The sequence below is a fragment of the Pistacia vera genome, unplaced genomic scaffold (assembly GCF_008641045.1).
Source record: "Pistacia vera cultivar Batoury unplaced genomic scaffold, PisVer_v2 Contig217, whole genome shotgun sequence".
In the NCBI taxonomy this organism is placed as follows: Eukaryota; Viridiplantae; Streptophyta; class Magnoliopsida; order Sapindales; family Anacardiaceae; genus Pistacia; species Pistacia vera.
In genome coordinates this window covers 1,190,443-1,217,172 of record NW_022196021.1, presented here as the reverse complement: position 1 = coordinate 1,217,172, position 26,730 = coordinate 1,190,443, and the positions used below count along the sequence as shown (strand labels likewise).

Sequence of the window (26,730 nt, the reverse complement as noted above, 5' to 3'; positions counted from 1 at the left end):
ACATCATCAAAATACTGAACACATCAATCAAAAACTAAGTACATTAACCCATAATTAAACCAAAATTCTAATATCTTGATCATTAATAGTAATGTCACATTAAAACTGAATTTTTTTTATTAATATTATAGACTAATACTAAAGTTTTCAACTGAAATTGACATTGAACCACTTCAATATATTTATTAATATTATAGTTTGGTAGCTTGGCTGATATCATCTCAAAGAGACATTAAGCCACTTCATTGTTTTATTAACATTATAGTTCGGCATCTTGGCTAATATCACATTGTATCCTTCTTACAGTCATCTATCTAAATTTTATAGTACAATCATGATCGAACTTGACGATCTAAAAAGTTCCTATATTGGTCATCCACATTTTATTTTGTAAAGTCATATTAAGATCACAGTAGCGAGTTTTTTAACAGAAGAAATCTTTCATCTATTTAAACTATGACTAAATTATGGGTTGGTATCTGCCTTATTACAATTCCATAGTCAAATTCATGGTTTAGCAGTGTTCCTAGAAAAATTATGACAAATTATAAATGCAACTAATCACATCCTAATAATGGTTCAACAATGGAATGTAGACCTCAATGATACCTTGGTCTATCCAAATTCCAACCATCCTTAAATCACAGATAAATTATGGATCGATATTTGCCATATTACCTTTCTATAGCCAAATTGATGGTTTGGCAGCGAAGTTATCAACCCCAGCAAACTTTGAACAATCATAATTATGGACAATGGTTAGGCAACCGATTTCATACAATTCGTTAGACAATTTTTTATAATACATTTATCCATGATTTAACAATGGTTGGAATTTGGATAGAACAAGGTATCATTAAGGTCTACATTTCATTGCCGAACCATTATCATGATGTGATTAGTTGCATTTATAATTTGTTATAACTTTTCTAGGAACACTGCTAAACCATGAATTTGAATACTTATATATGATTTAAGGATGGTTGGAATTTGGATACCTTGATCTATCATAATTCCATAGTACAATAATTATTGAACCTATCTATTCCATATGTTCCTATATTGGTTACTCTCATGTTATTTTTTATAGTCAGATTAAGTACTAGGCAGTAAGATTTTGAAATGAATAACACGTCGATTTAAGAAGAATAAAATCTTGTTGGTGCAAGTTCAAAGGAAAGGACAATAAATTTTTTGTTAAACTTGCAAGTTAGAAAACAATATTAGGATAGATTTGATAAGTTGTTAAACATGTAAACGACATTTATACAAAATGGTTAATCATTCAACTAATAATAATAGGATAAAGGTTTGTTCAGCAAACTTCTTATTACCATTCTATAGGCAGATCGAAGAAACACAATCCCCCATGAAATACATATACACGATGCAAAACTTTACATGATCTAACTTCGCAATCCCGAGTGTTCCTATATTACAAATAAATTTTATCAAACCAATCTTAATGGCTCATCAGAACCAAAAACCCACAACAATAAAATATCTAAGTCCTCAATTTCCGGCCATCTTCCACTCCAACATCGGTTCGGTGTGATAACTCTAGCACACATTTGTAGAGGCACTATTTACAGACGGAATATTAGTTTCCCTTTTTGAGACACCCAAAGTAAATCAATTCCACCTTACCAATATAAACAATGGAATAGTCTCTCAGCCAATATCACAATATAGGCAAAAACTAATTGCTTGACATATTAATATACTTTACGACATATACTCACAGCTCAGCAGGGCATAGAAACACCTATTTTTAATTTCATTAATACACATGAATATTTTCCTAGAAGACAAAATCAACCCAAATTTAAGGGATTATCATATCAGCACTGATAAGAAATATACTTATCATTCCATGGTACAAAACTAACTATTAATTCAAATAACACCTATTAATTAGAAAACGGAATCAACCAAAATTAATTCATCTAACATTTATACTCGCACATCAGCAGGACATAAACAATTAACCACTCATATAACAAATTAAAATATATGAATATTTTTATAGAAAACATATTCAACACAAATGAACTGTTTCTACATACTCACAATTCGACAGACAATAGGATCATCCTCGATTTGATCTTAGAAAAGTGCATAAGCATTTCCTTGAAAACAAACATAACAAAATTTAATCGACCTTCATGTTAAGATTGTTAAGGAACAATTATTCATTCATATAAAAACTGGTACCTGAAAATGAAATCAACAAAAGTTAATTAATCTTCATATTAAAATTGTTAAGGAACACACTTATCGTTTGGCAGGACTAACACAATCAATCATTCAAATGGATTGACCGAACAAAAACAATCGTTCAATCAAACAATAACCGTTAAAATAGTTAGGAAATATACTTACAGTTTTGCATTAAAATAGTTAGAAGACATAATTACAGTTCAGAAGAACGAATCAAAATAACAACTCATTTGACAATGTCAATCGGATATCCTACCTTTATTCTATGTCAATCCATGAATCTTTGACCTGTAAATAGCAACAAAAACATAAATAAATAAAAAATCATCAATTAATAAAATCATGAAGAACAGACATATTATTGACACAAACTAACATGACCTATAAATAATTAACAAAAGACCAGACGTATTGTTGACATCAACTAACATATTGTGATAATCCATAACTGAACATACGCCCCTTTTATAACCTTTTATTTAGAACTTTCGAATGTCAACGCAATTAAATACGAATTGAATATAAAGCAAGGTTTGCAATGTCAATACAATACACCTATATAATTATTAATAACGATCCTAGACAGATGTCATTAAACCACAATTAGTAATAGCAATCTAATACACTTGTATACTTGTTATTAATGCACATCTAACATGTAAAAATGGTTACCGCTCTGAAATGTCAATAAAATGCACATATATTATTATTATTAATTACTAATATAGATCCAAATTTTTTTTTATTAATTATTAATTATAGATTGAGTAATAAATACAAACTCAACATGTCAAGACGTGTTAAGATAGAGCAATTTGATTGAGCTCATTAAATTACAAATCTTTTGTTGTCAATCCAATGTATTAAGATGGAACAATTCTACAACCTCAAAATGAGTTCTAAAATGTGTTATGTGTCAACCATGAAATCTGGTTAGACATTGTCTCTCCAGAACATGTATTTGTTTCATTATTTAATCTCAAATCTCAGATGGGCAGTACACACAAAATTAAATAAATTATAAATACACAATAACCTAAAATATTATTATAATCATCATCTGAAATTAAATTAAAAAAAAAAAAATTCTTCAGCATTTTATGTGGAAAAAAATGAATAATAATTAGAAATACAGATTATTTTATATTTATTTACTTTATTGCCCATATGATTAGCATCAATTAACAATCAACCGATTTGAATTAAATAATTTATTTAGTTACAAGTTTTTTAAGATTTATAAAATAGGAACAAAAGTTACAAAAATAGTCATTTGCCATTGAAGTTAATTTAAAAAATAAAACTTAAATACCCTTAAATCCTTAATTGATAGTTTGGACCTAAATACCTCTATCGACGTTGATTAAAAGAAAGCATTCTGTCATTAGGAGCGTAGATAGATGCGTTATTTGCATCTTTCTTCACTCTTCGTGACAAAAAAAAAAGGTCTTTTCTACTACTAGTATTGGCACCAATGCATAAGTTATCTTTCGTCGACACCTTTTATTATGATGATGGCCTCGACACTCAGCATGAACCATAATACTAGTTTTCGATGATATTGGTAACCTTTTAAATATTTAAAATCACAAATATTTTTGTGCTAAAGACTTTCGAAATGTGGCTATGAGTTTACATTTTATGAAAACTGAAGTTTTGAAGTTTTTTTATTTTTTATCATTTTATTGCTTTATATTTACAATGACTAAGCCCATAGTCACAAAGACCAGCCCACTTAGCCCAGTCCATACATGTTGAGGGCCAATCTAAAAAACAAAGATTTTTTTTTTAATCTGAGCCAGAAGTCAAATTTAACTGATTGCGCCAGAGGCCCAATAAAATAAGGATCCCAATATGAGTTAATTTCAGAAACCACCCTTAACTTTTCAGAAATTACAGTTGGTTTAGTATTATTGCGGCATAGGCAAAACTATTTTGATTGTTAAGTATTATTTTGTTCGACTTTGGAGAAACATAGATGGAGAAACTGGCATGACAGCAAACAAACATTTAAAATAGGCCAAATATGTTATAACCATCTGTAATTTCTTGTTCACGAAAGGGGAAAGGGCAATAAAAAAAAATAAGCACCAGTGATGGGACTTTTTATTTTGTGAACTCACTTCCATATTTACCTTCTATTAATTGCGGAAATTCTTTGAAACTCAAGGCTATTACTATTGTTTGCAAGTTTCGATTGAACTGAAAAAATTCTTTAATTGCTAAATTTAACAAGTTTTTTAAATTGCTTAGTTTTATTCTCTTTTTCAGCCTATAAGAGACTGTATCCTCTCAGAACTCATTGTACCAACCTTGTAGGCTTTCTACTTCGCTTCCCGAAGTAAAAGGTATCACATTTGTCTTGTTTATATGTTTAGTTCCTTTATATAACTATGATTTGCAATAATATGAGTTAGGATTATAGCTAATCTCGTTGCTAAAGATATAATTCAAGTTCAAGGACTCTCACAAATGACTGTTTTCTTGATTGCGGTCTCATACAACGGTAATGGCTCCTCCCTTTATTGGAACCCAAAGTGGTAGCACTGACAACAGGTACACATTGAGCAAATTAAAAGTAAATCTTTATATATATGGCAGGAGAATGTGTTTTATATTTTACATAAATTTAAAGAAAGTAAATATTTGTTCTTCATTAATTCAACCACAGATTCAATTGTTTGCTAATTTTTGAAATGTAGAGAGCATTTACAGCTGGGAAGAAAATTATGCAGACGTCGACTGGGATAATCTTGGATTCGGTTCAACTACAACTGATTACATGTATATAATGAAATGCTCAATGAAAGAAAACTTTTCACGAGGACATCTTACCAACTATGGAAACATAGAAATCAGCCCCTCTGCTGGAGTCCTCAATTATAGACAGGTAGACACCAATTTAATTTAAAAGCAACCATAATGATAATTTGTTGGACTTAGCATTAATTCAGTGACACATTGCTTCTCTAATGGTGGTATCCTTAGGGTTTGTTTGAAGGTCTAAAGGCCTATAGAAAACCAGATGGTAGAATTCAGCTCTTTCGGCCAGAACAAAATGCTCTGCGGATGCAAGCCGGCTCAAGGAGATTGACGATGCCATCACCAGCAATTGAGCAATTTGTAGATAAAGTGGGTTTGGGTAGAAGTCACTCCCAAAAGCTAGCTCAAGAGAGGAGTGAGTCTAATCACTTATATACACCATAACAGCCCACTATTGAGGCGATGTGGGACAAATTCAACTTCTAACATTGAGGCGATGTGGGACAAATTCAACTTCTAACACCTTCCCTCACGCTCGGCGTGCAAGGCCGGGATCCAAATCCATCATCGCCCCAATCAAAGAGGCGAGAGAAACAAACATAGCTCCGATACCATCATAAAGTGGGTTTGGGTAGAACTCACTCCCAAAAGCTAGCTCAAGGGAGGAGGGAGCTCAATCACTTATATACACCATAACAGCCCACTATTGGGGCGATGTAGGACAAATTCAACTTCTAATAGTAGAAGCTATAAAGCAAGTTGTCCTAGCCAACAAGCATTGGGTAATATTCCTCTTTCTCTCTTTGTTTGAATGATCTAAGTTTTCCGGAACTTTTAAAGATCTTAGGACACCAGTGCATTTGCACTTAATGTATGCTTATTTGTTAATGTATTGTTTTAAATTGATGAACACACAGGTGCCTCGTCATGGGAAGGCTCACTATATGTTAGGCCTCTGCTCATGGGAAGTGGGTCGGTTCTCGGAATTGGTCCTGCTCCTGAATACACTTTCCTCATATTCGCATCTCCAATTGGCAACTTTTATAAGGTACACTAATTACTTGAGTCATGTTGTGAGTGAATGCTGAAACGGTGTCGTACTGAGTTTTAGTGGAACGGTGTTGTTTTGAGACAGCTCCAAGATGATCCTAACCGCTGATTCAAAAAATCTAACGGCTGAAATCAAGCCTCCAGTCAACACTATAAAAGGATTAAGTCTTCACACAAACAGTAGATCAAAAATGAAAGAGAGAGAGCCACTTTTTCATATCTGTTAGGGTTCTTAATTTTCTGGGTCTGTTTCAGTTGTAATCTGTGTGTATCTTGAGTGATTTGGGTTAATCAATCAAGGGGAGAACTTTTGTGTTCTTGTTATAGGAATTTCCTGGTTAGAGTATTCCTAGGGCAGATTACGGGTTTGAATCAGAGGTGTTTGATCTAGGGTTTTGGGCGTACTCTTGTAATCGTGACTGTACGTGATTGTTCAATAATTATAGTGCAGCGAACTCCCTTTTCCGGAGTTCAACATGGATGTAGCTTGCTCAAATAGGGTAAGTGAACCATGGTAAAAATCTAGTGTTGATTGTTTGTGTGTTTTCTTGTTTCTTGATTGTTTGTGATTGTTTCTTGGTTGATTGCACAACAGTGGTATCAGAGCCAATGTTCTAGGGTGTATCTAGATTTAGAAATTGATTAATTTTTTTGACGAATTCGAAAATTAGGGTTTGTTTGAAAAAATTAGGGTTTGTCAGATTTTAGGGGTTTTTCAATCTAAAGGTTCTTAAAGCTTTAGGACTTTGAATCTTGCTGAGTCTTGGGGTTAATTCATGAGATTAGATCACAAACACGAGTCAGGGAGAGAAATCTTGGTTATTGCCTAGGGGCTGTACCAGTACTGTCCTTTTTCGTTTTATCTATCAAGTTTAAGGGTATATCGGTTGGAAACTAGTAACCGCCTTAAAAACTGTCTGGTAGTACTTGGCGACCTCTGGTCTAACAATGCCACTTACACCTTAGACTGTCCTACCCTGCCGTTACAGTACAATAAGCACTACCCGTATGGAGATCTCCCAATACGATGGGAAGATCGATTTCGGGAGCTGGAAGAAGAAAATGAAAGCTTTGCTTTCACACAATAAAGTTGGTCTTGCACTGGAGAACGATCCAAAGAAATGGTCCAAGGAGAAATTGAAGGAGAAGGAGGAGATTGACGAAGCAACTTCCAATCTGATCGTGATGAACCTCTCAGACAGCGGTCTGAGAAAGGTTGATGGCATCGAAACTCCTCTAAGGTTATGGGGTAAACTCGAAACTTTGTATGCTCTTCAATCTGCACCAAATTTAGCATTTCTTAAGGGTGCCTTGTTTTCATATAAAATGGACAGTAACAAGACAATAGAGGAGAACCTAGATGAATTCCTTAAAATGACCTTAATTTTAAAGGGCACAGATCAGGAATTAGGAGAAACTAGTCTAGCCATGATACTACTAATCTCCATTACTGAGGATTATCTTGTGGTTAAGAATGCACTTTAGTACTCCAGTAATATCCCTAGTGTTGAATTGATTATGGCTAGTCTTAAGGCTAGAGAACTTGAGTTAAAGGTCCAAAAACGAAATGGGAGTAACCTGTTAGTTAGGGGAAAACCAGACATCTTTAAATCTGGTAAAGGAAGTCAACCTAGCCAGGGGTCCAAAAACAAGAAATGGGGTAAATGGAACAATAAACATAAGGCAGAGTCTAGAAAATGTTTCTTCTGTAATAAAACTGGTCACCTGAAGAAGAATTGCTTTGAATGGCTTAAGAAACAAAAGCAGGGAAACACAAAGAGTAACCTAGCCTGATCCAAACACTTAGTTGAAGAAATAGAGGTGCTTACTATCTCTGTTTCTGACAATACAAAAGAGTGGGTGTTAGATTATGGGTGCTCATTCCACATGAGCCCCAATAGGGACTAGTTTCAAGACTTTGAGGAATATGATAAGGAAACTGTTTTCATGGGGAATAACAATGCCTATAGGGTTAAAGGTAAAGGTAGCATAACCCTTAGACTTTGTAGTGGGAAGCTTATAAAACTTACCCATGTTAGGTTCATTCTAGAACTCAAAAGGAACCTCATATCCTTAGAACACTAGATGAGGAAGGGTGCTATTACAGAGCCGAAAAAGGGTGGCTGAATGTGTATAGAAACCAGAATCTTATCCTGAAAGGAGAAAAAAGGAATGGGTTATACATCCTATGTGAAGAATATTATTCTGATTGTCTAAGTTCAGCCTTAGTCGCCTCAAATATGTTAGTAACTGAAAGATGGCACCTTAGGATGGGACATATGAGCCAGAGGGGATTAGATATCCTAAGTAACCAGGGCATGTTAGGAAAGGATACTGTATCAACCCTAGAGTTCTGTGAGAACTGCATTTTAAGAAAACAGCACAGAGTCAGTTTCCAAAAGGGCATACACCTGGCCAAATGATGCTTAGACTACATACATTCAGACTTATGGGGGCCTAAAAGACTGAGGTCTCATGGGGGCAGTAGTTACTTTATGTCCATTGTAGATGATTTTAGCAGGAAAGTGTGGATATACACCCTTAGAACAAAGGACCAGGCACTGTCTAAATTTCAAGAGTGGAAAGCCCTAGTGGAGAACCAACTAGACAGAAAGGTAAAAACTCTAAGGACTGACAATGGATTAGAGTACTATAACACTGAATTTGATAAGTTTTGTAGTAAGCAAGGAATCCTAAGACATAAAATAGTGAGAAGAACCCCTCAGCAGAGTAGAGTAGCTGAGAGGATGAATGGGACCCTCCTGGAAAAAGTTAGATGATTGCTGTTCACTTCAAGTTTACCTAATACCTTCTGGGAAGAGGCCTTGTCCACTGCAGCCTATCTGATAAATAGGAGCCCCTCTACTGCCATAAACTTTAACTGTCTTGAAGAAGTGTGGTATGAGAGAAAGCTTGGTTTAAGTCATTTGAGAATTTTTAGGTGTGCTGCCTATGCACATACTTTGGGGGGAAAGTTAAAGCCTAGGTCCACCAAGTGTGTCTTCCTAAGATATCAAGATGGTACCAAGGGGTACAGACTCTGGGACAGAGATTCACCAGGGGTAAAAATCATTATTTCTAGGGATGTAGTCTTTAATGAAGGGGTGTTCCTTTGTAAAACCACTGGACAGAACACTGTTAACCACATCCCATCTAAACTTACAAAGGATCCATCTGAGATTACAACTATTGAGGTGGAGCCTATGGGTTAGCAAGCTGAACCACCTCAACCTGATGAAGAACAAGCACTAGAAAACTAACCAGGACCAGAGGATCCTAGACCTGATAGTGAAGAAGCTGGAGCAGATGCCCCAAAGCCTCAACATGCCTAACTAGAACATTATCAACTTGCCAGAGATAGAACAAAAAGGGAGATAAGACCCCCTACCAGATTTTCTTATGTTGAACTGATATATACTACTTTGCTTGCAGGAACATGGATTTAAAGAACAGAACCAAATTCATATGAAGAAGCAATGAACTCCAAGGAAAGGGAAAAATGGAGGCAAGCAATGGAAGAGAAAATGAGGTCTCTTGAGGTAAACAGAACTTGGTCCTTGGTTCCCAAACCCAAGGACCAGAAACTAATAAAATGTAGATGGTTGTATAAGATTAAAGAGGGAATTTTAGCTACTTATCCTCTTAGGTACAAGGCTAGGCTAGGCTAGTAGCTAAGGGTTACACCCAACGGGAGGGAATAGACTTCAATGAAGTCTTTTCCCCTGTAGTCAAGTATAAAATCATTAGGTTAATGCTCTCTATTGTTGCCCATTATAACCTAGAGCTAGAACAGATGGATGTTACCACTGCCTTCTTGGACTGAAACAGTCCCCAAGACAGTGGTATAAGAGGTTTGACAATTTCATTGTAAACATAGGGTACACTAGGAGTAGATATGACAGTTGTTTCTATTTTCATTTGAATCATAATCTGCCTGTGTATCTCTTATTGTATGGGGATGATATGTTGCTGGTGAATGAGTCTAAGACTAAAATTCATGAGTTAAAGGGACAGCTTAGGTTAGAATTTGACATGAAGGATCTAGGAAATGCAAAAAGAATCCTAGGAATGGACATTAACAGGAACAGGAGTAAACATGAACTAATCATTAGCCAGAAATCATACTTAGAAAAATTAGTGTCTAAGTTTGGTATGGCTGATTCAAAACCAGTATATATGCCTCTTACAAACCATGTTGTGTTAAACAAAAGCCAATGCCCTAAAACTGAATCTGATTTAATCAAAATGGAATTTGTTCCCTATGCAAATGTTGTTGGATTTGTGATGTATGGGATGATCAGTACCAGACCAGACCTATCTTATTCCATTTCCTTACTGAGCAGATTTATGGCAAATCCAGGCAGTGAGCACTGGACTGCCTTAAAGGGGATGTTAAGGTATCTTAATGGTACCCTGAATGTTAGTTTAAATTTCTGTAAAAGGCATAATACACTTGACTTGGTGGGTTTTGTAGACTCTGACTTTGCAGGTGACAAAGACACCAAGAAATCCACCACTTCATATTACTTTACCCTTGGAGGAAATTGCATTAGCTGGAAGTCACAGCTTCAGCCTATTGTTGCTCTCTCAGCAACTGAAGCAGAGTACATTGCTATTGCTGATGTGTTTAAGGAAGCTGTGTGGCTGCAAGGTTTGTTAGCCGAAGCAAAGCTGACTGATGGCAAGGTTATTGTATTCTCAGATAGTCAGAGTGCAATTCATCTTAGCAAGAATCCAGTATACCATGAGCGAACCAAGCATGTGGATGTTCGCTTCCACTTCGTCAGGGACTTAGTAACACAAGGGGTAATTGATCTCAGAAAAGTATCCACTGAAGATAATCCAACTGACATGGGAACCAAGGTTGTCTCACCTGCAAAGTTCAAGCACTGCTTGAACCTGTTGCATGTGAGATAACCTGTGAAGATCAGAACTATGAGGGAACTGGTTGGGTTTGCTGCACTGTGAATTCTCAGCATTCAAGGTGGAGATTGTTATGAGTGAATGTTGAAATGGCATTGTACTGAGTATTAGTGGAACAATGTAGTTTTGAGACAGCTCTAAGATGATCCTGACCGCTAATTCAGAGAAAAATCTAACGGCTAAAATCAAGCCTCCAGTCAACACTATAAAAGGATTAAGTCTTCACACAAACAGTAGATCAAAAACGAAAGAGAGAGAGCTGCTTTTTCATATCTGTTAGGGTTCTTAATTTTCTGGGTCTGTTTCAGTTGTAATATGTGGGTATCTTGAGTGATTTGGGTTAAGCAGTCAAGGGAAGAACTTTTGTGATCTTGTTATAGGAATTTCCAGGTTAGAGTATTCCTAGGGCAGATTACGGGTTTGGATCAGAGGTGTTTGATCTAGGGTTTTGGGCGTATTCTTGTAATCGTGACTATAAGTGATTGTTCAATAATCATAGTGTAGCGAACTCCCTTTTTCGGAGTTCAACGTGGATGTAGCTTACTCAAATAGGGCAAGTGAACCACGGTAAAAATCCAGTGTTGATTGTTTGTGCGTTTTCTTGTTTCTTGATTGTTTGTGATTGTTTCTTGGTTGATTGCATAACAAGTCATTTAATTAATTCTCTTTTGTTTGATGCAATATTATTAACAATAATGCCACTGATATATATATTACAGGGTAGAGAATCCCTGAACTTATTGATCGAAAGAGACCTCCATCGTGCTGGACCTGGTGGAACTGGAGGCATTAAGACTTAAGAGTATCACAAACTACTCAGGGTTGAGCATAAAATTGAGCTTCATTACATGCCGTGATGCTATATCGAATTGTTTTTAAATTTTCATTGCTTTTTGCAGGTTTATGAAACCGTAGCGGAAGTTAAGGCCAAAGGTTTCACTGACGTCTTATTCTTAGATGCAGTAACTGGAAAGTACATTGAGGAGGTTTCTTCATGTAACATTTTCATTCTCAAGGTAAGAACTAAAGGCCTTTCTACACAAATGTTTCGCTTCATTAATATCGGAAGTCCTCTATTTTTTCCAATATTAAATAATCTCTCTTTTGCAGGACAATGTAATTTCAACTCCAGCAACGCATGGAACTATACTGCCTAGTATCACCCGAAAAAGCATCATGAAACTTGCTTCTGATATGGGTTACCAGGTAGCTAATTAATTTTCGTTAATTCTATTAATCGCAATAAAAGGGCGAATTGAGGTAATGTCTTAATAAATAAGTACAATGTTCAGGTGGAGGAACGCAATGTTCTAGTGGAGGATTTGTTGAAGGCGGATGAAGTATTTTGCACCGGAACCGCAATGGTTGTGACTCCTGTTGCCGGTATAACGTATAAAGATACAAGGTAAAATAAATAAATAAATAAATGCATATTTATGTTGTTTAATTTCCTTCTTCCTTCGTCCTCTTTTAACTATAAAATAATTTCAATGCAGGGTTGAGTACAAAAGTGGAAATGAAACAGTGACACATAAACTTCATGCAACGCTTACAGGGATTCAGACTGGTGTTATTGAGGATAAATTGGGATGGACGCTCCCAATTAATTAATTGAGCTTATGTTCATTGTCTTCTGTTGATAGATAGATATATAGTACCTAACTAGGTAGAAGGTCCGCACGTTGTATGGGTTGCTTATGAAATTAGTTTTGACACCACATTTGTTTGAATAATTTGATATTTCAATTTATTGGTATCTATTATAGAGGTACATACATTGTATAGGTAGAAAATAATCCACTAAATCTCTTAATTATATTAGTTACGAATTACAAAATATACTGACATAATTTAGAAATTATGCAATATAAATAGTATCCGAAGATTGACTAAAATAATAGATTAGAAAATATTTTTGATAGTATTTAATTTAATATTCAATTAATAATTAAAGGAATAAGTAATAAAGAAATTAAGAATAGTAATTTCATATAAATATTACATGTCAATGTACACCCATTTAATTCAAATAAGTAATATTAAATTGTAATGTTGTGTGAACCGGACAATTTTTGTTAAACCAATGGTCCAGAAGTTTTGCTTGAAAATTGGGTATAATTTAAAATAATGTTTTTTTGCTTAATGTTCATTTTCTCATCAAACTACAGTCAAACCAACCTGATATTACATTAGTTCTTGGACAATTGAACTGAAACCTAGGTAATTTACTAAAAATATGGTTCAGCATATGGCTTAGTACCATTATATAGAATTTGGTATCGAAGCAGAACTTAACCAATTAAAATTATGAATGATATATGGTTCGTCATCTGTGTTCATATAATTCCATAGCGGAAATTATTGTTCGGCATCTGGGTCATTATAATTGAATAGTAGGCAATACCATTTTTTTGCTATGTCATATTTATATGTTATGTTTTGGTATACTGAAATCGAAAGAGGGTCTGTTATTTATTTTAATTTATGGTTTGACAGTTGTCTCATTTAAATTTAAAATTATCCATAAGAAAGATAAAAATAATATTAAATGTTGTTTTAATACAATTTTATATTTAATAAGTAGTTAGTGTATTGAATTTGTCAAAACTACTTTTTTTTTTTTTTAACTTATAGTTCACCGACTGTGTTTTGACATGACAATTGATAATTGTTCATATCATAAACTTTGGCAGTCAGAATTTTTTTTTTATAAATTAATTGAATTATTTTTAATTATTAATATTGTTATGCTCATTTAATATAAAGGAGCATATCTAATTATTATTAAGTTTGTTTTCTAGTTTTGGTGAAATCATTTTTTAATTATATATAGTTTTACATTATGATTTTATTGTTCGGTGACATTTTATAGCTTCAAAATATCTAACGTTTTAAAATGATGTTGTTTCATATATTGTTTTAAATAGCTTATCATTTCTTTTAAGTGTGGTTCGAACATAATTGAAAGGGTTTACAGTTATCAAAATCCAGTGTATAATATATCAAATTAAATCCCTGTCTATCTGGTTTTCAATGATCCAAACAACTCATCATTCCAAAATTTGTTGGAGATGTTATGAGTGAATGTGAAAATGGCATTGTACTGAGTTTAGTGGAACAATGTAGTTTTTGAGACAGCTCTAAGATGATCCTGACCGCTAATTCAGAGAAAAATCTAACGGCTAAAATCAAGCCTCCGTCAACACTATAAAAGGATTAAGTCTTCACACAAACAGTAGATCAAAACGAAAGAGAGAGAGCTGCTTTTTCATATCTGTTAGGGTTCTTAATTTTCTGGGTGTTTCAGTGTAATATGTGGTGTATCTTGAGTGATTGTGGTTAAGCATCAAGGGAGAGAACTTTTGTTGATCTGTTATAGGAATTTCCAGGTTAAGTTTCCTAGGGCAGATTACGGGTTTGGATCAGAGGTGTTGATCTAGGTTTGGGCGTATTCTTGTAATCGTGACTTAAGTGATTGTTCAATATCATAGTGTAGCGAACTCCCGTTTTTCGAGTTCAACGATGGATGTAGACTATACTCAAATAGGGCAAGTGAACCACTGGTGATTTTAGCAGGAAAGTGTGGATATACACCCTTAGAACAAAGGACCAGGCACTGTCTAAATTTCAAGAGTGGAAAGCCCTAGTGGAGAACCAACTAGACAGAAAGGTAAAAACTCTAAGGACTGACAATGGATTAGAGTACTATAACACTGAATTTGATAAGTTTTGTAGTAAGCAAGGAATCCTAAGACATAAAATAGTGAGAAGAACCCCTCAGCAGAGTAGAGTAGCTGAGAGGATGAATGGGACCCTCCTGGAAAAAGTTAGATGATTGCTGTTCACTTCAAGTTTACCTAATACCTTCTGGGAAGAGGCCTTGTCCACTGCAGCCTATCTGATAAATAGGAGCCCCTCTACTGCCATAAACTTTAACTGTCTTGAAGAAGTGTGGTATGAGAGAAAGCTTGGTTTAAGTCATTTGAGAATTTTTAGGTGTGCTGCCTATGCACATACTTTGGGGGGAAAGTTAAAGCCTAGGTCCACCAAGTGTGTCTTCCTAAGATATCAAGATGGTACCAAGGGGTACAGACTCTGGGACAGAGATTCACCAGGGGTAAAAATCATTATTTCTAGGGATGTAGTCTTTAATGAAGGGGTGTTCCTTTGTAAAACCACTGGACAGAACACTGTTAACCACATCCCATCTAAACTTACAAAGGATCCATCTGAGATTACAACTATTGAGGTGGAGCCTATGGGTTAGCAAGCTGAACCACCTCAACCTGATGAAGAACAAGCACTAGAAAACTAACCAGGACCAGAGGATCCTAGACCTGATAGTGAAGAAGCTGGAGCAGATGCCCCAAAGCCTCAACATGCCTAACTAGAACATTATCAACTTGCCAGAGATAGAACAAAAAGGGAGATAAGACCCCCTACCAGATTTTCTTATGTTGAACTGATATATACTACTTTGCTTGCAGGAACATGGATTTAAAGAACAGAACCAAATTCATATGAAGAAGCAATGAACTCCAAGGAAAGGGAAAAATGGAGGCAAGCAATGGAAGAGAAAATGAGGTCTCTTGAGGTAAACAGAACTTGGTCCTTGGTTCCCAAACCCAAGGACCAGAAACTAATAAAATGTAGATGGTTGTATAAGATTAAAGAGGGAATTTTAGCTACTTATCCTCTTAGGTACAAGGCTAGGCTAGGCTAGTAGCTAAGGGTTACACCCAACGGGAGGGAATAGACTTCAATGAAGTCTTTTCCCCTGTAGTCAAGTATAAAATCATTAGGTTAATGCTCTCTATTGTTGCCCATTATAACCTAGAGCTAGAACAGATGGATGTTACCACTGCCTTCTTGGACTGAAACAGTCCCCAAGACAGTGGTATAAGAGGTTTGACAATTTCATTGTAAACATAGGGTACACTAGGAGTAGATATGACAGTTGTTTCTATTTTCATTTGAATCATAATCTGCCTGTGTATCTCTTATTGTATGGGGATGATATGTTGCTGGTGAATGAGTCTAAGACTAAAATTCATGAGTTAAAGGGACAGCTTAGGTTAGAATTTGACATGAAGGATCTAGGAAATGCAAAAAGAATCCTAGGAATGGACATTAACAGGAACAGGAGTAAACATGAACTAATCATTAGCCAGAAATCATACTTAGAAAAATTAGTGTCTAAGTTTGGTATGGCTGATTCAAAACCAGTATATATGCCTCTTACAAACCATGTTGTGTTAAACAAAAGCCAATGCCCTAAAACTGAATCTGATTTAATCAAAATGGAATTTGTTCCCTATGCAAATGTTGTTGGATTTGTGATGTATGGGATGATCAGTACCAGACCAGACCTATCTTATTCCATTTCCTTACTGAGCAGATTTATGGCAAATCCAGGCAGTGAGCACTGGACTGCCTTAAAGGGGATGTTAAGGTATCTTAATGGTACCCTGAATGTTAGTTTAAATTTCTGTAAAAGGCATAATACACTTGACTTGGTGGGTTTTGTAGACTCTGACTTTGCAGGTGACAAAGACACCAAGAAATCCACCACTTCATATTACTTTACCCTTGGAGGAAATTGCATTAGCTGGAAGTCACAGCTTCAGCCTATTGTTGCTCTCTCAGCAACTGAAGCAGAGTACATTGCTATTGCTGATGTGTTTAAGGAAGCTGTGTGGCTGCAAGGTTTGTTAGCCGAAGCAAAGCTGACTGATGGCAAGGTTATTGTATTCTCAGATAGTCAGAGTGCAATTCATCTTAGCAAGAATCCAGTATACCATGAGCGAACCAAGCATGTGGATGTTCGCTTCCACTTCGTCAGGGACTTAGTAACACAAGGGGTAATTGATCTCAGAAAAGTATCCACTGAAGATAATCCAACTGACATGGGAACCAAGGTTGTCTCACCTGCAAAGTTCAAGCACTGCTTGAACCTGTTGCATGTGAGATAACCTGTGAAGATCAGAACTATGAGGGAACTGGTTGGGTTTGCTGCACTGTGAATTCTCAGCATTCAAGGTGGAGATTGTTATGAGTGAATGTTGAAATGGCATTGTACTGAGTATTAGTGGAACAATGTAGTTTTGAGACAGCTCTAAGATGATCCTGACCGCTAATTCAGAGAAAAATCTAACGGCTAAAATCAAGCCTCCAGTCAACACTATAAAAGGATTAAGTCTTCACACAAACAGTAGATCAAAAACGAAAGAGAGAGAGCTGCTTTTTCATATCTGTTAGGGTTCTTAATTTTCTGGGTCTGTTTCAGTTGTAATATGTGGGTATCTTGAGTGATTTGGGTTAAGCAGTCAAGGGAAGAACTTTTGTGATCTTGTTATAGGAATTTCCAGGTTAGAGTATTCCTAGGGCAGATTACGGGTTTGGATCAGAGGTGTTTGATCTAGGGTTTTGGGCGTATTCTTGTAATCGTGACTATAAGTGATTGTTCAATAATCATAGTGTAGCGAACTCCCTTTTTCGGAGTTCAACGTGGATGTAGCTTACTCAAATAGGGCAAGTGAACCACGGTAAAAATCCAGTGTTGATTGTTTGTGCGTTTTCTTGTTTCTTGATTGTTTGTGATTGTTTCTTGGTTGATTGCATAACAAGTCATTTAATTAATTCTCTTTTGTTTGATGCAATATTATTAACAATAATGCCACTGATATATATATTACAGGGTAGAGAATCCCTGAACTTATTGATCGAAAGAGACCTCCATCGTGCTGGACCTGGTGGAACTGGAGGCATTAAGACTTAAGAGTATCACAAACTACTCAGGGTTGAGCATAAAATTGAGCTTCATTACATGCCGTGATGCTATATCGAATTGTTTTTAAATTTTCATTGCTTTTTGCAGGTTTATGAAACCGTAGCGGAAGTTAAGGCCAAAGGTTTCACTGACGTCTTATTCTTAGATGCAGTAACTGGAAAGTACATTGAGGAGGTTTCTTCATGTAACATTTTCATTCTCAAGGTAAGAACTAAAGGCCTTTCTACACAAATGTTTCGCTTCATTAATATCGGAAGTCCTCTATTTTTTCCAATATTAAATAATCTCTCTTTTGCAGGACAATGTAATTTCAACTCCAGCAACGCATGGAACTATACTGCCTAGTATCACCCGAAAAAGCATCATGAAACTTGCTTCTGATATGGGTTACCAGGTAGCTAATTAATTTTCGTTAATTCTATTAATCGCAATAAAAGGGCGAATTGAGGTAATGTCTTAATAAATAAGTACAATGTTCAGGTGGAGGAACGCAATGTTCTAGTGGAGGATTTGTTGAAGGCGGATGAAGTATTTTGCACCGGAACCGCAATGGTTGTGACTCCTGTTGCCGGTATAACGTATAAAGATACAAGGTAAAATAAATAAATAAATAAATGCATATTTATGTTGTTTAATTTCCTTCTTCCTTCGTCCTCTTTTAACTATAAAATAATTTCAATGCAGGGTTGAGTACAAAAGTGGAAATGAAACAGTGACACATAAACTTCATGCAACGCTTACAGGGATTCAGACTGGTGTTATTGAGGATAAATTGGGATGGACGCTCCCAATTAATTAATTGAGCTTATGTTCATTGTCTTCTGTTGATAGATAGATATATAGTACCTAACTAGGTAGAAGGTCCGCACGTTGTATGGGTTGCTTATGAAATTAGTTTTGACACCACATTTGTTTGAATAATTTGATATTTCAATTTATTGGTATCTATTATAGAGGTACATACATTGTATAGGTAGAAAATAATCCACTAAATCTCTTAATTATATTAGTTACGAATTACAAAATATACTGACATAATTTAGAAATTATGCAATATAAATAGTATCCGAAGATTGACTAAAATAATAGATTAGAAAATATTTTTGATAGTATTTAATTTAATATTCAATTAATAATTAAAGGAATAAGTAATAAAGAAATTAAGAATAGTAATTTCATATAAATATTACATGTCAATGTACACCCATTTAATTCAAATAAGTAATATTAAATTGTAATGTTGTGTGAACCGGACAATTTTTGTTAAACCAATGGTCCAGAAGTTTTGCTTGAAAATTGGGTATAATTTAAAATAATGTTTTTTTGCTTAATGTTCATTTTCTCATCAAACTACAGTCAAACCAACCTGATATTACATTAGTTCTTGGACAATTGAACTGAAACCTAGGTAATTTACTAAAAATATGGTTCAGCATATGGCTTAGTACCATTATATAGAATTTGGTATCGAAGCAGAACTTAACCAATTAAAATTATGAATGATATATGGTTCGTCATCTGTGTTCATATAATTCCATAGCGGAAATTATTGTTCGGCATCTGGGTCATTATAATTGAATAGTAGGCAATACCATTTTTTTGCTATGTCATATTTATATGTTATGTTTTGGTATACTGAAATCGAAAGAGGGTCTGTTATTTATTTTAATTTATGGTTTGACAGTTGTCTCATTTAAATTTAAAATTATCCATAAGAAAGATAAAAATAATATTAAATGTTGTTTTAATACAATTTTATATTTAATAAGTAGTTAGTGTAGTGAATTTGTCAAAACTACTTTTTTTTTTTTTTAACTTATAGTTCACCGACTGTGTTTTGACATGACAATTGATAATTGTTCATATCATAAACTTTGGCAGTCAGAATTTTTTTTTTATAAATTAATTGAATTATTTTTAATTATTAATATTGTTATGCTCATTTAATATAAAGGAGCATATCTAATTATTATTAAGTTTGTTTTCTAGTTTTGGTGAAATCATTTTTTAATTATATATAGTTTTACATTATGATTTTATTGTTCGGTGACATTTTATAGCTTCAAAATATCTAACGTTTTAAAATGATGTTGTTTCATATATTGTTTTAAATAGCTTATCATTTCTTTTAAGTGTGGTTCGAACATAATTGAAAGGGTTTACAGTTATCAAAATCCAGTGTATAATATATCAAATTAAATCCCTGTCTATCTGGTTTTCAATGATCCAAACAACTCATCATTCCAAAATTTGTGTGATAATAAAATTAATGGTTCGGCAACCTATCTACAGTTATCAAAATTCATCATATAATATATCAAATTAAAGCGTTGTTTGTCTAGTTTCCAAATATTTAAACCGCTCATCAATTGGATTTTTATTGAGCAAGTTATAGCCAATTTACTACTGATTATTCAGCGAAAACCAAGAAACAGGAGAAACAGAAATGTATGATGATAAAATGAATGGTTCGACAGTGGGTCTACAGTTATCCAAATTTATATACAATATATCAAATTAAAATCTTATCTATCTAGTTTCCAAATATTCAAAGCGCTTATCAATTAGAGTTTTATTGAGCAAATTATAGTTAATTTACTACTAACTGTTTAGTAGAAACTGAGAAACAAGGGAAACCAAAATGTGTGTGATGATAAACTGAATAGTTCGACAGTGGGCCTATAGTTATCCAAATTCATCATATAATATATCACATTAAAGCTCTGTCTGTCTAGTTTTCAAATATTTAAAGCGTTCATCAATTAAAGTTTTATTGAGCAAGTTATGGCTAATTTACTACTGATTGTTAATGAAAACCGAGAAACAGGAGAAACCAAAGTGTGTGTGATGATAAACTGAATGGTTCGGCAGTAGGCCTACAGTTAACCAAATTCATCATATATATATGTCAAATTAAAGTCTTGTCTCTCTAGTTTCTAAATATTCAAACCGCTCATTAATTGGAGTTTTATTGAGCAAGTTATAACCAATTTACTACTGACTGTTCAGTAGAAACCGAAATGTGTGTCATAATAAACTAAATGGTTTGGCAGTAGGTCTACAGTTATCCAAATTCATCATATAATATTTCAAATTAAAGCCCTATCTTCCTAGATCCAAAAATTCAAACCGTTCATCAATTGAAGTTTTATTGAGCAAGTTATGACTAATTTACTGATGATTGTTCAGTGGAAACCGAGAAACAGGGAAAACCGAAATGTGTGTGAATGGTTTGTCAATGGGTCTACAGTTATCCAAATTCATCGTATAATATATTAATTAAATCCTTGTCGGTCAAGTTTCCACATATTCAAACCGCTCATTAATTAGATTTTTATTGAGTAAGTTATGGCCAATTTATTACTGACTATTTAATGGAAACCAAAATGTGTTTGATGATAAACTGAATAGTTCAGCAGTAGGTCTATAGTTATCCAAAAAACTTTTAATCAAATTAAATTTGAACTAAAGAAGATTTCAGTTTATTACCACTGTGGATGAAAATATTGTTCGGCAACTTGCTTGCAGAAATTATAATCAACAACAGCTTGAAATTAACTTTTCATATAGTATTAACTAAAAATGATATGACAATATTACAATTGTTAATGAATCATGGTTCGGCAACTGGTCTCTTGCAATTATATAGTACAATCTATATAGCTTTGCATCTTTCTTCTTACAATTCAACGGTATGGTTTGGCCAATGACTACAATTCTATAGTACAATTGTAAACAACTTGATGATCAAAATGGTTCGGCACATGTATCAGAAAATGGCAGAAAAATAATTGATCCAAATGCCACATGGATTTTTTTAGTACAACAGTAGACAAATAAATGGTTTGAAATGGTTCGGCCTATGTCTTCTTATAATTGAATAACATAATTACTGGTTCGTCAAATGGATTTGATAATTATGTAGCAGAATTTATGGTTCACCATTTGGACTAAAACAATCAAATAGTCAAAACCATAAAATAAATTACATAACCTTTTAACAAAAACTATAAAGCAAACATGATAAGCAATTGAACAGGAGTATTACAATACAATAGCAAATAAATTGCAACTAAGAGAATAAATTTTATATTTCTAACAAAAATTATGTAGCAAGCATACATAGACATTAAAGAGGCGTATTAAAATGAATACATTACCTTTAATTGCACGCAACTTGCAACTATGAGAAAAAATATTATGTTTAAACCAATAGTATATACCTACATCAAATGAGAATAAAAAAGGTTAACAGTAAACTTGCAAAAGCAAAAGAAAATAATTACAAATAACAATTAAAAATTGACTACCTCTCTTTCTCTAGATAAATCATGTAACAAATTGTTAATATATCGACGTATATATAGGATTCAAAGTAATTAATCATTTTATATTCAAGAAAATAAAAATAAATATATCTAACCCTTCATATTAAATACACGTAAACATTTTAACTCTTCATATTAATTACACATAAACATTACCACATAACACATACAACTTATATTTTCTCATTCACCAAATTCAATAATACACATTATCAATATCTTAATATTTACATTCATATTAATTATTAATATTAATATACCTCTAGCCCTTCAAATTCAACTCAACAAAAACATTGAATCAAATTAAATTCATCAAAAACAGTGAAACATTATAATTATAAAACGTAACTGAAATATTATATATGATAAAGACTCTTGGAGGTCAAGAGGCTTCGGAAATATTCCAACAAATGTTGTATTTATGTAATTAAACTCATCCAACAAACATTGAATGTATCTTATTATATTAATATCTATCATTAATATTACCAAATAGCACATCAATTTTAGAGCTTCTAGATCGCAAATAGCCTGTGCTTCAGGATTTATATAGATATACAGATAATGTGGTTTTCTAATTAGTAGTGTAATTATAAAGTTCACCCAAAAGTGCAAAGAATGTTTGGCAGAATATAATATGGTATCTCTCAAACGGTTTCCCCTTCGCCGATGAGCGTGCAGCCGATGACTTTTTAAGATGATCAGGCCACTGGTGGCTAGGAGTAGTGTTTGTTTTCGGATTTGTGATTGAGATTGTGTCGAGTTTGGTAAATATGTGAGTTGCAATGCCGGTGAGTTTAAGCAAATGGGTAATAGTCTAATAGAGGATAAAATAGTCAATTCACTCTCCACTTATTTCTTCAGGTATTTATATAATTATAGAAAACACAAGGGTGTCCACTGATAGTTTTTGTAAATTGAGGGTAGGTTTTTAATTAACGCATTGCAATATTTATATGAAAAAAAATAAAACGCCAGCGCCCTGTTTTCTCTTCTGTTTTATTTTTGAAGGACGCCAAGGTTTTGATAAGTTCGTGCCAGTTCTTCTTGTTGAGGTAAGCTCTTTCGGTCAGAATTTTCCTTCATTGAGTTATTTATTGTTGGATTTAGTTGTGTTCATGGATTTTTTTTTTTTTTTTCTGTATTAAGTTAAATTTTGGGTTTTTAGGGTTTGCTGTTCGTTATTCGATTAGGATTAGAATTATTTCATGATTATGATTGGTTTCTTTCTTTCGTCACTATTGACCAAAAAAATGGGTTTTTTGTACTCTGTTGCACGCATTTTCCATCTGAGTTCCCTCTAGTTTTTTCCCCTCTCTCGGTGTTTACCCTATTCTATCCTTCTTTGTTTTCTGTATTCTCTGTATTTCTCTATTTAACAGTTGGTTTTCTATTTTATTTTATTTAAAAGGAGAAAATGGGAGAAAGGAAAGTGCTGAACAAGTATTACCCACCGGATTTTGATCCATCGAAACTGCCCCGGATCCGACGACCAAAGAACCAGCAAATTAAGGTCCGGATGATGTTGCCCATGAGTATCCGGTGCAACACTTGTGGCAATTACATTTACAAAGGCACCAAGTTTAATTCTCGCAAAGAAGATGTCATTGGCGAGGTAACTTTTTATAATATAGTTAATTATCTTCTGATTGTTTGTATAGATTTTAATTTTTTTAAAGTAGTGAATGATTTTGCAGACATATCTTGGAATCCAACTTTTTAGGTTTTACTTCAAATGCACAAGGTGCTCGGCTGAGTTGACTATGAAAACAGATCCGCAAAATTCAGATTATGTGGTGGAGTCTGGTGCAACTCGTAATTTTGAACCTTGGCGTGCTGAGGATGAGGAAGCAGACAAGGAGAAAAAGAAGAGAACTGATGAAGAGACAGGGGATGCAATGAAAGCTCTGGAGAACAAAACATTGGATTCCAAAAGAGAGATGGACATCCTTGCTGCACTTGATGAAATGAAATCTATGAAGGTATATTTTAAAATTTTCACTTTATATTTAGTATTGGATAATGAAGTGAATCTGTGATTGGGTACTGAAATGTTTTCTTTTACGTTTTTTGCAGTCTAGACACGCCACTGTCAGTGTAGATGCAATGCTTGAGGCTTTGCAGAGTACAGCTGCAGAAAAGGTATTGATAGATTATAATCCAATTTCTTAGCATGATTGAGCTATTGCATCATCTTGTATTTTCTGAAAAGATTTGTACTAACTGATGCAGGAACATAATTGTTGCATTAATAATTTTATTTGTGGAGTGCTTTTACAATTTGAGCATTTAATATCTCCTATGGTTTGAGTTGTGTTTTCATTTTAGCCAGTGTGAGGCAGTGGAGAACTTCTTGGTTTCTTTTAGTCTCTGCATTTGTAGGGCTATTTTAGAATGTCCTGCCATCTTTTTTGGAAGGCCTGGGCTATCTTGATGTTAGTACCTTTTTCTTCTTTGCTAAATGAAATCTTGTTCTATGTGTAAATTGCCTTAGCTAGTACAAAATTTCTGTGGCTGATAAAAAAAAAATAATCATATTGTTAAGCTTCATTATTGTTCCTTTTTCTAGGTGTTTTTCTTTAAACGTTTAATCAATGCCAACTTCTCTTTGGTTGCTATACTTATGCATGATCAACTTTGTTGAATATCGTATTGTTGCATTGGAGTCAACTTCATTATCATTGAATTAAGTATTATTCTTTCAAACAACTCCGCAAAAATTTGTGGTATCTCCATTTATTTTCTGCAATGAATGACTCAATTTTTTTATAGCATGAATCTGTAATGATATTAATGCCACTTTTGTCCACTTATGGCACTTCTTTGCATGGAACTACATATGCATTGGAAGAAATGAACACTTAACAGTGAGAGTGAGAGATGAACGAAATATGAGTGTGTACACCCTGAAAAACTGGAAAAATTGGAAGTCGTGAGTTTATGCTTAATTCTTTTACATGCTTGTCATCTCTTTTTTGTTATAAAATCCGTGACCAAATTGGTGGGTTTATGTGATGACAGGAGAAGAAGTTGGAAGAAGAGGATGAAGCCCTTATCAGATCACTATTCCAAGTTAGTATCAGCTTCTTCTCGTGCTAGATTCTTCCTCCTTGTCTCGTTTGTTTCTTTGGTTCTGATTGGTTTCTAATTTGTGTTTGAATGTAGAAACCAAAAGAAATTGTTCGAAGGATTTCTGATGAAGATCTTGATGATGATGGAGATTTTTTTCAGCTTGCAAGTGAAAGCAGTGAAAAATCAAACAATAACTTGAAGGTATGTTGATGAGGTATCTATGGTTTATGCTTTTTGTTAATTATGTTGTAGTTATGAATGAACTTTGAAATTTTAACATCATTTTCGTTCTACTTTAAACTTAACACAATCATGCATACTTAATTCATCAAAATTAACAGGATGGAATAACATCATCTGTGCCATTTAATTATTAAGAGGCGGAACTGATGACATTTACAACCTGTGTAATAAGAGGACTCTGTTTACTCCCAAAATCTAGAAAATAAAATAATACCCTTTTTTTGCTTGATATTCCATTTGAACCAGCTATGCATGCTTCCTACATGCTCAAAGCCTTTTATCTTTTCTCGATGGATTGTGCAGTCTTTTTATCTATATCTTTGTATTTTCTGCTACCATGTGAGTCTTTGTTGGAGTTCTTTCCTCACAAGCAAAGATGGCACATCTTTTTTGCTAATTTTATGTCTTGTATTGGCAAAGTTTTGAAAGTAATCCATGAAATGTAAATTTCTGAGCTCATGCTTTCATGTATGTGCATTGCAGAAGAGAAAGGTTTCTGAAGAAATTCCAAGTAAGCCAACAGATTCTTTAACAAAAGACAGTGTTGACAGCTCCAGCAATAGAGGTATGCCGTGATCATTTCGATAGTCTGTCTTCTTAATAGATATGTTACTTATAAGGCATCATGCACTGGTTATAACAGAGTCATATGAAAAAAAGAGCAGTGGAAACAATTTTAAAGTTTTACCCAATCCAATAATTAACTTTAAAAGCAAACCAAATAAATTTTTAGATTATAAATAAGACCTATCATATACAAATGGAATTCCCAAATCCAATAATTAACCCCAAAAACAATATAAATGAAGTTGTACATTAGTACCATATAATCATATTCTACTCAGTTTTTTTAATTTAACTTACCTTTGAAAATTTTAGGATTTTTTTTATGGGTTTCCTTAGGTTAGGAAAATTATAATTGTATTGAACAAAAAATATTATTAATAAATATTAAAACTATGATTATGAAAATAAAAAAAAGTATTGGATCCGTTTGACACACCGTTCTCTCACTATTCTATCCTAAAAACAAAAAATGTATTTGTTTTAATATTCTTCAAAATTCAATCATATTCTATTTAACTTAAAATATTAACAATTACCTTTCTCAATAAAAGTTTTAAAATTAACAAAAACACCCCCTCCCCCCAAGCACTATCACTCGCCAACAACCATTGTTGATGCCGCAATGCCGCAACGACATACAACCAGCTAGATCTGGCCAGTCGTGCACCTATCTATCCATTTTCGACAAGATCCATCATGGATTTGACAAAAAAGGGCCAGATCTATAGCCAAAGATCTGGCTGTTGACGACAGTCATATATTGGCAGTCATTGA

The 26,730-nt window shown here is 33.9% G+C and overlaps 1 protein-coding gene and 1 pseudogene across 1 annotated transcript; both read left to right on the top strand.

Annotated features, from left to right (window-relative positions):
- The first annotated feature begins 4,939 nt into the window (after window positions 1-4,939).
- LOC116130077 lies at window positions 4,940-12,567 on the top strand (annotated as a pseudogene).
- Window positions 12,568-22,986: 10,419 nt separating this feature from the next.
- Window positions 22,987-25,982, top strand: LOC116130082 (splicing factor YJU2-like). The gene is made up of 7 exons (XM_031415830.1): window positions 22,987-23,129; window positions 23,486-23,689; window positions 23,772-24,056; window positions 24,151-24,216; window positions 25,096-25,146; window positions 25,240-25,347; window positions 25,873-25,982. Exons 1-7 carry the CDS (start codon window positions 23,031-23,033, stop codon window positions 25,963-25,965), a joined length of 906 nt encoding a protein of 301 aa, XP_031271690.1. The 5' UTR covers window positions 22,987-23,030; the 3' UTR covers window positions 25,966-25,982.
- Window positions 25,983-26,730: the final 748 nt, after the last annotated feature.